This window comes from Mesoplodon mirus, assembly GCF_964341445.2.
Source record: "Mesoplodon mirus genome assembly, chromosome: 20".
NCBI lineage: Eukaryota > Metazoa > Chordata > Mammalia > Artiodactyla > Ziphiidae > Mesoplodon > Mesoplodon mirus.
Window position 1 is genome coordinate 29,593,336 of NC_138996.1, and position 13,236 is coordinate 29,606,571.

General features: G+C 46.1%; 1 protein-coding gene across 4 annotated transcripts in view; it reads left to right on the top strand.

Annotated features, from left to right (window-relative positions):
• The first annotated feature begins 678 nt into the window (after positions 1–678).
• Positions 679–13,236, top strand: part of FBXO25 (F-box protein 25) — a 60,873-nt gene continuing 48,315 nt past the window's right edge. For 2 of the 4 annotated variants that reach the window (XM_082608401.1, XM_082608400.1), the window contains exons 1-2: positions 681–806; positions 7,277–7,417. In XM_082608401.1, the coding sequence (XP_082464527.1) occupies positions 7,284–7,417 (134 nt within the window). In that variant the 5' untranslated portion in view covers positions 681–806; positions 7,277–7,283. Of the gene's footprint in view, positions 807–7,276; positions 7,418–13,236 lie in introns of all 4 variants that reach the window. The other 2 variants (XM_082608402.1, XM_082608403.1) reach the window with 2 other exon arrangements.

The window sequence follows — 13,236 nt, forward strand, 5'->3', positions numbered from 1 at the left end:
ACCATACCCCAGGTACTGTTTTGAATGTTTGACCATGTTAATTCAATTTTCATAAAGATCCTGTGAGGTAAGCCCCGCTGCCGGCTCCGTTTTACTTGCGGGGAAAGTGAGGCAGACAGAGGTTCAGGCCTTAGTTAATGCCCACGCCTCTCGGCAGCTGGTCCTGCTCCGACCCGGCCGAGAGCTCGCACTGGCCAGAACCGGGGGCCCTGCTCCTACCCTGCCCTCCGGAACCCCACATCCTTGTCTCCTAACTGGGAAAACCCCACTAAATCGTTTATAAATACAAAGTACTTGGGCCTTAAAACTCAGTATACAAGGTAATGAGGTGCACAGGCGGATTGGGGGCAAATCGAAGCTGCATTCCCGAAATTCAGGTTGGGTTGGGAAGCTGAGCAGGTTGGGGTGAGCGGATTGGAGTGTCTGTCTGCAGTCGGCCCGGCAGTCAGAACCCAGGTGACCCACGCCTTCTCTGCTCCCTCAGCACCTCGGGCTTCTCGGCGTCCGGGCCCCGCCTCCCCCACCAGCCCCACGGGCCGCACCCACTGCGCACGCGCGGGCAGCGGCACGGGGGCCGGGCGCGACGCCCACTGCGCACGCGCGCGCCGCCGACTCAGGGATCAGGGTAGCAACACGGACGCGCGGAGCCGCGCTGGCCAATCAGAGCGGCCGGGGGCGGGGCTTCCCCGCGGCGCTCCCGGGTAGGCGGTGGGCGATTTCCGGCAATAAATCCCGACGGGCCGCCGTCAGGTGCCGGCTGGGGGTTGTTAGTGCGCCAGGTGGGGCCCGGATCGTCGGCGCGCCAGGTAAGGACTGGGACGCCGCGCGCGCTAGGTGGGGACTATGGGTGTCCGCGCGTCAGGTGGGGACGGAGGCAGTCTGCCCGCCACACGGCGCGGCCCACCCGTCCTCAACCCCATGCCCACCCTCCGCGTCCCGCAGCCCAGCTCCCCTCACGCCCCCGCGTGAACCCGCTCCCACCGGGTCGGCCCCCGCCTCCCCCGGCCCGGGGCCTCCTGGACCACCCTTCCCCGGCCCGGCGTCTCCAGCGTCCGCCCTCCGGCCCCGTCCTCCCCAGTTCTTCCGCGCGGGCACCTGCCCGGGCCTGACCTCGTCCTCCCGGCGTCCGTCCTCTGCCCCCGTTCTGCTCCGGCTCCGGCCCCTCTTCGGCTGCCTTTCTTATTTTTCTTGAGCGGACGCGTTTCAATTTTGCGTCCTTCTCTTCGCGGTAAGCTCCGTTTGGACCCTTCTCCCAGCCCTGGCCCTGCTCAGACTCATCTTGAAGGAGTGTGGGGAATCGTGCCTTTTCCTGCGGAGCCCTCCTTTCTTACCTCTTCCAAATCCTTACCTCCAGCCCTAATCACAGAAGACACGCTTTACCTTATTCTTTCGTGTTCCACTTTCCCCTCTTACGGGAAGGTTTTCCGTTTCCGTGAGGCATCTGTGATTATCTCTCAGGCCTTCTTGCAGTAAACCCCATTTCTGATTCTCAGCCCTCGATTTACCATTTCTTGATGGTCTTTCTGGATCAGATTCTTCCACATTTAAAAGCCATATTCATGTTTGACCCTCAATTATTTGGAAATCTTGTAAGGAAGAGAAAGCAGTAGAAAAAGCCAAATGCTTATCAAATTGAGGATCAGTCATTCTTATCTCAGAACAGTGCAAATTATTTTCTCAAAATTTATGATGAAATTTCCAGTATAAGAAATACTGGAAGAGAAACTCCTTTGTCAGCTTTTTTTCTCTGAATATGAAAGTGCCTTTTATTTTCACTGTAACTTGTTTGTTTCTTATCTGTTTGTAGTATAGCCATAGCTCTTGCTCTACAGGTATAGTCTTTATTGTTCTGAAAATCAGTTTAGTAACTGAGGAGAGTAAGTACTGTTATACATGTAACCTTTTCACATTTTTTAGAGCTGTTTACTGTCATGTTTTCCTTGTCTTAGTGTTTTTATATTTAGATCAGTCATTACCTCAGATCATATCTGATGATGTATGACATATAAGCTAAAAAATGTAAGAAAAAAACCCCTGCAGTTTTATGACATCTGTTTCTAATAGGGTGTTCAGGAATTGCTGTTTTAAAAATATAATGGTAGAGCATGGATTGTGGATTGAGATTCCATGACTGTAAATCCCAGCTCCACCAAACTTTTTGCCTCAGTTTCTTCATCTATAAAATAGAGATTTAAAACTTTTAAATGAGGATTGCAACATTTCCTATCTTTTTTTTTTTTTTTTTGCTGTATGTGGGCCTCTCACTGTTGTGGCCTCTCCCGTTGCGGAGCACAGGCTCCGGACGCGCAGGCTCAGCGGCCATGGCTCACGGGCCCAGCCACTCCGTGGCATGTGGGATCTTCCCGGACTGGGGCATGAACCCGTGTCCCCTGCATCGGCAGGCGGACTCTCAACCACTGTGCCACCAGGGAAGCCCACATTTCCTATCTTATACGGTAGTGTGAGGACTAAATGAGATAATAGAGGTAAATTGTCTAGGGTGATGCCTAACCCATACTGGGATCTAGTAAATGTTTGCAGCTGTTATCATTAGTTAACGGAAAGTGTGCTTGTTGAAGGAAAGACATTTCTTGTCTTGTGCAGGAGTTTCCACTGGCACGTGAACTTCATGAAGCCCTGTTCTCCTGCAGTGCTTCACCCCCATGTCCTGCCATATAAAATAGAGATTGAGGGAAGATCTACAGCAGATGGCCCCATATGCTCTCTGACATTAGTTGGCATGAAATGTGCACAAAATTGCAGATTGTACCAGCTATTTTACAAGAGTAGCCACTTTTGAGTAGTTGCTCTTACACATTTAATAATTTTCACGAGTAATTTCTAGTTCTTATTTTTGTATTTGGAAATTATCAAAACAAAGGTGATTTTAATTAAATTTATAACATAGCAATTCAGATCTTTTAGCAGAACAGATAAATACATTTCCATAAAAAATGATGGGTTGTCATCATTCCAAAACTTTAACAGTATTTTTCAATTTGCAGACTTGTTAGATGCTTCAGACTGGGACTATTTTTGAGAATTTGAGACCCAAGCCTTTCACATTGCAACCCGTGTGTTTTTTCTTTCTTTCTTTTTTTCTTTTCCGTTATGGCTTTTTTTGTTATTGTTTGTAATAACTGTGCTTCCAGAATCTCTGCTTTATTTCATGAACTAAAGCATAAAGTATGAAGATTACATATAAGTATTATATAAGGTTATATATTGTAATAACCTATGATAGGAAAGAATATGAAAAAAATATGTACATAATTGAATCACTTTGCTGTACACCTGAAGCTCACCCAACATTGTAAATCAACTATACTTCAATTTTAAAAAAAGTTATATGCAAGTGTAAAGCGTAAGTATAAAGATTATACACCTATATGGAATGGAATACACACAGTTATTTTGAAACAAATCTTTTCCTCTGTGTTGAAAATAAAACTCTTGGAAATGAACTATTTTTATTTCCGTGGTCCATTTAGCTGCATTTCACTCCTTCCAACCCATGGAAATATAAACACTTAGCAGCTGAAAAGTTCAGGCTAACTATATTTGTTTCTCACAGAGAGTTGTTAAAGTCAATATGAATGATCTGTAGAGTTTTGGTAGTTGTAAAGGAATCAGTTATCTTACAGGAAACCCCAAGCCGACTCTTAACTTTACAGCAGAAACTTAGTGTAAATGTTATAGGGATTGCTTGTGAGGCCTGAATATAAGTGCATTAAGTGGTGAGTGGGCATGGTGTCTAAATAGGCAAGTACAGTGTGTGTCATCAAGTCTTAAAATATCTTGTTAGCTGAGGTGTTGGTAAGAAGTTGCTGTTGCTTAAGTAGTTGTTCTTTCTGCCTCTGTTCTCCCCTTCGGTCTGTCCTTCACGCCCTGGCAAATTATTGTGAAAATAGCACTGCTCACGTTGCTGGATTGCTCAAAAACTTTTAATTATTTAGAGAATGAAGTACAAACACTTTTGATATTCTGCATTCTCCTAGTCCCCTTTCCAATCTGTTCTGTATTTCAGCCAGCGTATTCCACTTATTCTCAAATATGTCACATGTATTCCTGTCTTCATTTTTTTCACCCACCATGTCTGTGATTGGTATTTTTTTCCTTTCTTCATTCACTTAAGATCTAACCATGCTTTAAGGCCAAGCTCATGTCCTGGTTTCTCTTCAGAGGTTTCCCAGGTGGTTTGCTTTTTACTCTGAGTTTCTTCTAGTTATTCTCTCTTTACCACTCATTTAGTACTCATATTACAAGATTGCATGTATGCACATTTATATATATATATGTATATATTTAATGAGAAACCAATTTTATTAATTTAAATATATGAAGACCTCTAAATTCTACAAGAATGGAAAAAACTAAAATAATAAATTTGTAAAATCTGTGAGCATACAGATCACAAAAGAAAAAAGGAAACATACTGGGGACAATTCTTCAACTGCATCAGGAATCAAATAATACAGGTTAACAATGTCACCATTTCTGCCTTTCAGATCAGCAAGTCATGTTCTATAAAAATTGTCACATGGGTAGTACATTTTCATCTAATGAAAGAAATATTAAAAATAAAAATGCCTCAAATAAAAAATAATGTAAAATCACTTGAAATTCAAACATGCAGAGATATTCGCTGTTTACATTTTGCTATATCTGCTTTCAGATTTTTTTCTATACACGCATGTATAAACTTGTGCCTGCATGTAGAAATACACAGAAGTATCACATATATTTTCCTAAAACTTGCTTTGCTTTCACTTAATATACTGTGAGTATCTTTTCATGTTAACAGATATTTGCACAATTATTAATAGCCATTTACAATCCCAGTATAATAACAAATATATTTAACAAAACCTCTTTTAGATATTTTAATTGTTTATAGTTGTTGCAGTTTGTTCCTGTTACAAAGAATTCTTCAAGGGACAGTTTTTCTACATAACATCCACCTGCCCTGGTTTTATTGAGATATAACTGACATATAGCACTATGTAAGTTTAAGGTGTACAACTTGATGATTTGACTTACATACATCATGAAATGATTACCACAATAGGTTTAGTGAACATCTGTCATCTCCTATAGATACAACATTAAAGAAAAAGAAAAAATATTTTTCCTCATGATGAGAACTCTTAAGATTTACTGTTTTAATAACTTTCAAATATAATGTGCAGCAGGTGTTAGTTATCGTGTTGTACATTACATCCTTAGTGCTTATTTATTTTATGACTGTTGGTTTGTACATTTTGACTACACATATGCATATATTTTAATATATTTTAAATATACTTACATATATTGTGTGTGCCCTAGGGAAGGGACACATAAGGTAATAACACATTTAGTCTGTGTTTATATGTTTGTCATTGAAGTAATACTGTATTTGACCTATTAGCAATATTCTGCACAGTTGCCACTTGATTTTTTTTAAACGCAGTTTAAATATGATATTGAGAGATACTTTGGCAATTGTCAGAGGTGGTTCTCAAAGACGTTCTTCTCTTGTTTGTGTTTTATGAGACTAAATTTGCCATTTAAGCATCATCTACTACATCATGGTACTTGCCTTCTTTTGTAAAAGTATTCTCTGGCTTCTGTCTGAAGCTTCATGAAAAAGCATCAGACACCTGCTATTGGAGACAACCTTAAATAATATGGATGGACTAGACATGGGTGGTGGCTTTTGCGTTTTAGGGTGATCAGTAGTTGTGAAACAAGAGCGTAAGATGAGGCTTCTCAAAATGGTTTTGAAATTTAAGGAATTATTTTTAATTATCTTCTAAAGAAAGAATTTCAGTTAAACAATATATGACTGGAAAAGATGTGTTCTGATTATTACTTAGTTTAGCAAGGTTTTGAGATCCTCTTGGTACCGAGGAAAATTACTTCATCATACGTTTCACGTTGAGCACTTGTAGTTGGCACAGGAATATTGTTGAAGAGTTATAATTTCCCTCTGAAAGTTTTTGTCTCTTCTAAGCAGTATAAATGCCTATTTAATAGCCTATTTTTTGTTAGCTACATTAAATATATTTGGGAGATGGTATTTGAACACTTTCGTCTCTTGTGTACTCTTTGATATGATGTGATATGATACTTCCACATTAGTGAAATATCCCAAATCTACGTCATCGGACATGAGATTAATGTAACACATTACTCTATGGAAACTTTTTGTTGAGTTATCAACTACCTTTTTGTAGTTAAATACGATGTATACTTTTTAATTCTTACCGTACTGGCTTCTTTATAACACTTTCCTCTCTGTTGATCATTTCTTTCTTACACCCATTCTTCTCTCGCCTTCCCACTTCCCCTACATCCGTGGCTCTTCCTGTTGGGTGTCCTTTCTCGGCTCATCTTCACCTGCTTGTCCCTTCAGTGTCAGCGACCCTTGGAGCTGGCTCCTTGGCTGTCTTCTGTCCCCACGCTGTCTGGTCTCTGTCTGTACAGTCTCGATGCTGGTGGTTTGCCTGCCTTGCTCTCCAGCCTTACCCTCCCCTCTGAGCCATTCATTCAGTGATTGTTGAGCTACCCTTGTGCGCCGGGCATCGTTCCAAGTTTTGGGACACAGAGTTGAACAAGACGTCGCGTTTTCTTGAGGAAGGCAGACTGTAGCCATGTAAGTAATTTCAGACAGCATTTATTACTAGGAAGACACTAGGCTCTGGCAGAGACCGAGTAGCCCTGAGGTCTTTGTGAAGCTCAGATCTGGTCTCCCTGCGGAGTGGAGGTTCCTTCCTTGGCCGCTCGGTGTCCTCAGAGTGCAGTCCAGCTCCTTTGACTTCGTTTGCCCCCAGTGGCCTCTCCATTCTCACTTCCAGCCACTCCCCACTCCCCCCTTACGTAGTCAGCCTCAGGCAGACTGGACTGTGTACAGGGCTGAGCATCAGTGTTTCATGTTCTGTTCCTTCTAATTTCTGGCATGGGTTTTCTGTTTGGTGTCATATTCCTTTTCTTCCTCACTCCCTGACTGCTTGTTCTTCAGGCATGAGCTGAGATGTCACCTCTGGGAAACCTTTCATGACACGTGCAGGGTTGGGCTAATAAATCCACCAGTCCTCATCCGTCTTATCATTTTAGTACAACTGAAGTCCTGTGTTACCTTCAGTGTTTCATCTCAGTGTCTAGCCGGCACGTAAGGCACGTGCAGACATTTAAATATTAAGTAAGAATTGTATTCATTAAAGTTAATGAATAAATGTTCTAAATGAAAAGAAACTTACATCAATTACACATACATTTTTAACCTGAATTATAGGAGAGCTATGCCATTTTTGGGCCAGGACTGGAGATCTCCTGGATGGAGCTGGATTAAAACAGAAGACGGCTGGAAAAGATGTGAACCCTGGAGTGAGGGACTTGAAGGAGAGAATAACCGGTGTGGCGCCAGCCACGGCACGTGAGTCGCAGCTCAGCAGAGCCACACCGTCCCCGCCTGACTCTTACGGCTTCACCTGTTGGAGCCCATGACTTACCGCTTGGCTGAGAGTCCCCCCCCCGCACCTGCACAAGGCTGGTGTAAGGAAACAAGTTACTAGCCAAAGTCTGAGCCTGGTAGATCGCCTAGTGCCTACGCACAGATGCTGCCGTCTTCTTTTTAATTTGAAATGCTTAACCCTTACAGTAGCCCGAGAGATAGGTATTATTCTTACTAACCTCCCATTACAGCTGAGGAACCTGAAGGAATTAAAAGATGTAGTTTTGGTGGCCTGCGTCAGAGGCCCATGGTGACAGTGGCTTGCGCGAGACAGGAGTATAGTCTTCTCTGTCAGAGGCCTGAGTTGGTGAGGTGGCCTTTAGTTCTGCCATCCCCAGAGAGTAGCCTCGTCGGCGGGGTTCAGGGTGGATTTCTGCCCCCACCTCCGTGTTGCGCTTGGCAGGGTAGAGGAGGAGGGTACCTGTGCCAAACCTCACCGGCTGGAGTGGGAGCTGCAGGGCAGGCTGGGGGTTGTGGTCTTTCTCCAGATGAAGGTGAGAGATTGCATGGATGCAGGAGCAGGCCCGTGTGGCCGTGGTGTGCTCACCCGCAATCCCCGTCACAAGTGTATTTGAGCATTTGGAGGATTGGGGAGGTCTGCAGACCTCTTCCTCCAGAGTGTCACGGGTCTAGTCATCCATTTTACTGCATATGTTTATCTCACATTTGCATAACTATCAATTGTATATTTCGAACTGACTGGTCATCTGTTTTTCTGATAGGAATTTGGTACCTTTAGACTGGAGATTGGGGTTTGCGGTATTTAAAGCAGAAATTAATTTTATATTTAAGATTATAGGAAGGATACACACAGTGTTCGTTGAATTTATATTGTGGCATTTCTCTGCCATTCTGAATTCTAAAATGTCAGTTTAAAAAAAGCTGTAATGCATGAAATAGAATGTACTGCTACTTCTACACTAAGGAATTTGCATGTGTTTTTTTCCTCATGTATTCTTTATTTCCCCTCATTCCAAACATGTTGTGAATATCGAAGAATACTTTTTTCTCATATATGCATAGAATTAGAGAAATACAATCAAGACCTGTTTTCTTTGCATGATAAACTCCATGTTCTCCTGTCTCCCTTCCCCCCTTCCCCACAGACACTCCCACTCACCCACTCCTATTCATACTCATTTGAAAATCCTTTGAAATATAAGTGGTGCTGGCAGAGGCCTCTCTGTGTGGGTGTCCTCACAGGGACAGGGGCTGTGTCACAACAGCCGTGGACTCTCCACCACGGGTGGAGTGAAGACACCTTGCTCCCATCCAGGTGCCTCGCAAGTCTGGGTGCCTTCTCTTTATACGAATGATATATGTAATTACCAACCTTACATAAACTTTACAAACAGGATGGGACCGTGGGCAACTCACTCACTCCCTGCCAGAGAACATGGTGGGACCGTAGTAAATGGATTGTTCTCAGACCCTTGCAGTTGGACTTTTAGTTTTCATCTTTATTAAGTTCATCCTGAATCTTTATCAGCTTCATCCAGACCACACAAAGATGTGTGGATCAGAGATGTTTTTATTAATTACCTTCTGTGAACGGAAAGAGGGTTGGTCTTCCCAGCCCAGTGCTTACTCCAGACCCTTCACAGTGAGGGACCAGGAGAAGGTGACTTTGCTTTGCTTGTCCCCAGAAAGGATGCGGCCGTCCCCTCCCCTCCAGAGGGGGCTCCTTGGAAACAGAAGGGGCCTGAGTCCTGCCTGTGCTCCTTTGGTGTGTAGATAAATCCCTCCATGAGCCAGACCTGAGACGCCTCTGGTTTTGTGATTACACATGCTGTTGTATGTGCTCAGTCTATACCGTATGTCGGGCGTTTACTGTGTATTCCCAGTGCTGGGATCCAGCAGTAAACGGAAAGAGGCAAAACCCATGCCTGGAGGAGCTTGCATTCTAGTGGGACAGTCAGACGAAGGACAAAAGGAGCTCCGCGTGGTCTGTTCCATGTCGTAAGTGCTGTGAAGGGAAAAGCCTGGGGTGGCAGGGAAGACCGTGGGGGTGGGGGTGGTGCGTGGAAGTGTCGAGAGGGGGGGCCTCTCTGAGAAGGGTCAGCTGAATGACACCTTGGGCACCGAGAGGGCAGCCCAGGTGGGGAAGGGAGAGCAGAGACCCCGAGGCAGGTGTCGTGAACTCGGGAGCAGCGGGGACAGCGAGATGGGTGGGATGAGGGCCAGCAGGGGACCAGATGGCAGCGTGGCCGTGGCCGGTCATGAAGGGCCAGCTGGGTTTTCTCAGAGCTAGACGGGGCGTCAGCGGTTTGGAGCAGAGAGAGGGGGGTTTGTTCAGGTTTGTGTGTTAACGGGCTCCTTCTGGCTTTGGTGTTGGACATGGGCTGCAGAGGGCTGAGGAAGAGCAGATAGACTCATTCCGAAGAGCCTGTGTGGTGACCCAAGTGAGAAACGACCGTGGCTCAGAGAGGAAGGAGGTGGCGGGTGGTGAGAAGCGCTCAGATTCGGATGTTTCGCAAATGGAGCTGGCAGGTGGCTGAGAGGCGGAGCGGGTGGGCAGTGGAGGGGGGCGGCGGCGAAGGCAGGCAGGTGTGCGGCCTGCACAGCTGGGAGGGTGGCCGTTCATCTGATGACAGTGGAGTCGGACCGTGTACCTTCCTGTGCACGCGCGAGATCCTCGGGGCTCGTGCCTGGGACTGGAGCTGCTGGGTCACGGGCAGGCCCACCTTCCGTTGTCCAGTGAGGTGGTATCTATTTCTGCTCCTGCTGTCAGTGCACGTTCATCTGACCACACTGCTCATCCTTTTTAACCATTTTTTTATTTCTTGGAAGTAAATCTGGGCAGAGAAGAATAAGCTCAGCATCATTAGTCAGCAGGGAAGTGCAGGCAATCTGGGAAGACACGCGTCGCAGCGAGCCTGAGATCACAGCGCAGTGTGGGCTCAGCAGCAGACCAGCTAGAAACGTAAGGGAAGCTCCAGGGGAGCGAGACAGCCGAGGTGGCCTAGACAAAAGTGTGGAGAAAGTGTTCACCTGCCGGATAAGGTGCCTTGACACACCTACCGCAGCGGCTGCAATTAACAAACAACAGAACGTTACAGGTGCTGGTGAGGGCAGTGCCGAGTGCTGGCGAGAATGTCCTCTCGTAAGCTTGATGGGAGTGTGGGATGGCACAGCCACTTTGCTGACTAGTTTGGTACTTTCTTATTAAGTTAAACATATAGCTGCCGTATGACCCAGCATCTCAGTCCTAGGTATTTACCCAAGGAAAATGGAAGTTTATGTTTCCACAATACCTGTATGTGAATGTTTATAGCAGCTTTTTTCCAGTAATTGCCAGAGCTTGGACCTCACCTATGCTCTTCAGCTCTCCAGGGGGAGGGCCACTCAGGAGCGAAAGGAACGAACCGTTGATTGACACAACGTGATGAATCTTAATTTCATCTTGCTTAGTGAGAAAAACTAAACCCAAGAGGCTTCGTATTGTGTAATTCCATGTATATGGCCTTCTGGAAAAAGAAAAGCTATAGGGACAAATGGGTGAAAAACAGACCAGTGGATGCGAGGGGTCTAGAGGTAAGGGAAGGAGTTGATTACACAGGGCAGGAGGCTTTTTGGGGAGTGGTAGAGCTGCCCTGTAGGGAAGGCGCCGGTCCCTTTATGACTCTGCATTCGTCAAAACCCATAGAGTTGTGCAGCACGAAAAGCAAATTTTGCTCTGTGTAAATCTTTAAAGAAAAAAAACAACCAGGATGTGTGTGATGGGGAGCTGGTCACCCAGATGATCTAAACTGTGACAGATGGATGAGATTGTGTTACAGACGACCCCCATAACCACACTGAGGAGGGTGTGGAAGAAAGGAGCTGACCTGGGAACTTGGGAAAACCATGTTGACAGGATATTGTCAGGCTATAGACAGACACTCTAGGTGGTAAATGTGCTTCTCATGCCCCAGGGTGTGGGTTAGCAATTCTGAAACTACTTTATTATGTATATAGGGTTGAGCTGGGTGAGTAAATAAAATGCAGACAATGACAGCCAGATCTCTCACTTTGGAGAAGGAAGTCACAAAATCATGCTAGACTATACCTTGTGGTGCTGGATTGGTGGTGATGGCGTCAGTGTGTACTCAGGCGGTTGTTGCTCTTGTGGGTGGGTGGGTGGGTAGACAGGGATCGGTGTGTAGGTGAGTTAATATAACATGTTCCCCAGTTCTGTCTACTGGGAGGCCAAGAGCGGTAGTGTCCCAGTAGCAATGAGCAGACTGAACACCAAGATCTTGGTTTTGAAGGGTTCCTGGGGAAGTGGTTGATTCCAGAGCTGGGGTAGGGAAATATAAGCTGAGCCTAGAGCATCTTGTGGTGTCCAAAAGTAAGGAAATACTTTAAAAAAAAAAAAAAAGGGAGGGGGGCGGATGGGAATATGTCAGATGTCAAAAGGGCAGAGGCCAACCTGAAAGCAGTCCAGTGGCTAAAGCTGGAGCCATTTGAGCAAAAAGCAGATAATGGTGGTATTGGATTATAACTCAAAGGAGAAGATAAATACCCCTGAGTTTATGGGGATATAACACATGAATACGTGGGGAAGAAGGGTCAGCTCTTCCTGACAGAATAATTCCAGTCAGTGAATGTGGAAGGGATAGGGACGTAGAGTGTCACCATTAGGACACCGCAGTAATGATGGCCGCAGGCAGAGTCCACTGATAGGTGCTGAGATTCGTGGGTGAGATGTTAAGGAAAAACAATATTTGCAAAGCGTCCTCCAAAATATCTGTGAATTCACAAAGGGGAAACAGTAGCTTTGCAGTTGAGAACCCTGGCAGATCCCACCTTAACCGAGTGGTCCAGGTGACATGACCAGGAGCAAGACACAGGGGCAGCGTGTACCCTGATCGCATAGGTCCGGATGGGGTCCTGGAACGCGAAGGGCACCAGCGGGAGGCTGGCGAGACACAGGTCTGTGGGCGAGTCCGCGGTGCCGCGCCAGCATCCACTCCTGGCTTTGGTCGCTGTCCTGCATTCATGTGAGATGGTGGGGAAGCTGGGGGAGGGGACTTCGTACTGTTGCTGCAACTCTTCTTGAAGTCTAAACCGATCTTTGAAAGTTGCTTTAAAAAGTCACCATTGAGAACATCAACAGGCAAGCCAGTGACTGGGAGAAAGTATCGTGTTTTGTAAGCTGTCAGTAAGCTGTTTTCTAGGCTCCGTTCTACCTGCTCACACCTCCCTATGACGCTGCAGCCGGTGGGCCCTGCTAGGCCCTGCCTGGGGAGGGTGCCACGGGGCCTGTGGGGTGGGACTGGGGCAGCTGCTGCCGGGGCCTTTCTGTACCTGTCCCCCCAGGTCGGCAGCACTGGACTCTCCCTCCGAGCTTTTCTGACATTTGCAGACCTGGCTCATCGTGACCCTTCAACACCAGATGCTGGTGCCCCCACCCCACCCCGCAGGTGGACCCCAGGCCCTCGGGGCTTCTCATCTGAGCTCAGACTCCAGCACCAGCCAACAGTGCTTCCTCCTGCTGGTTCCAGCCTGTGCACTTGCTCTCCCAGTGCAGTGTGGTGACGGCTGTTTGCAGTCACTACCTCTGGAATGCTTCAGTGTTCTTTTCGGCTTTTAGGTTACCTAGTTAACAATGTTTTGTACATTTTCATTTTAAGTTTCTCTGTTAAAATAAGTGATGTGGCTTCTGCGTCCTGATTGAACCCAGCTGTTATACTGACAGGCTTTTCTTCCAGGATTTCGGCAACTTAGTAGAGACAAGCAACTCAGTTAGCAGCTGGGAG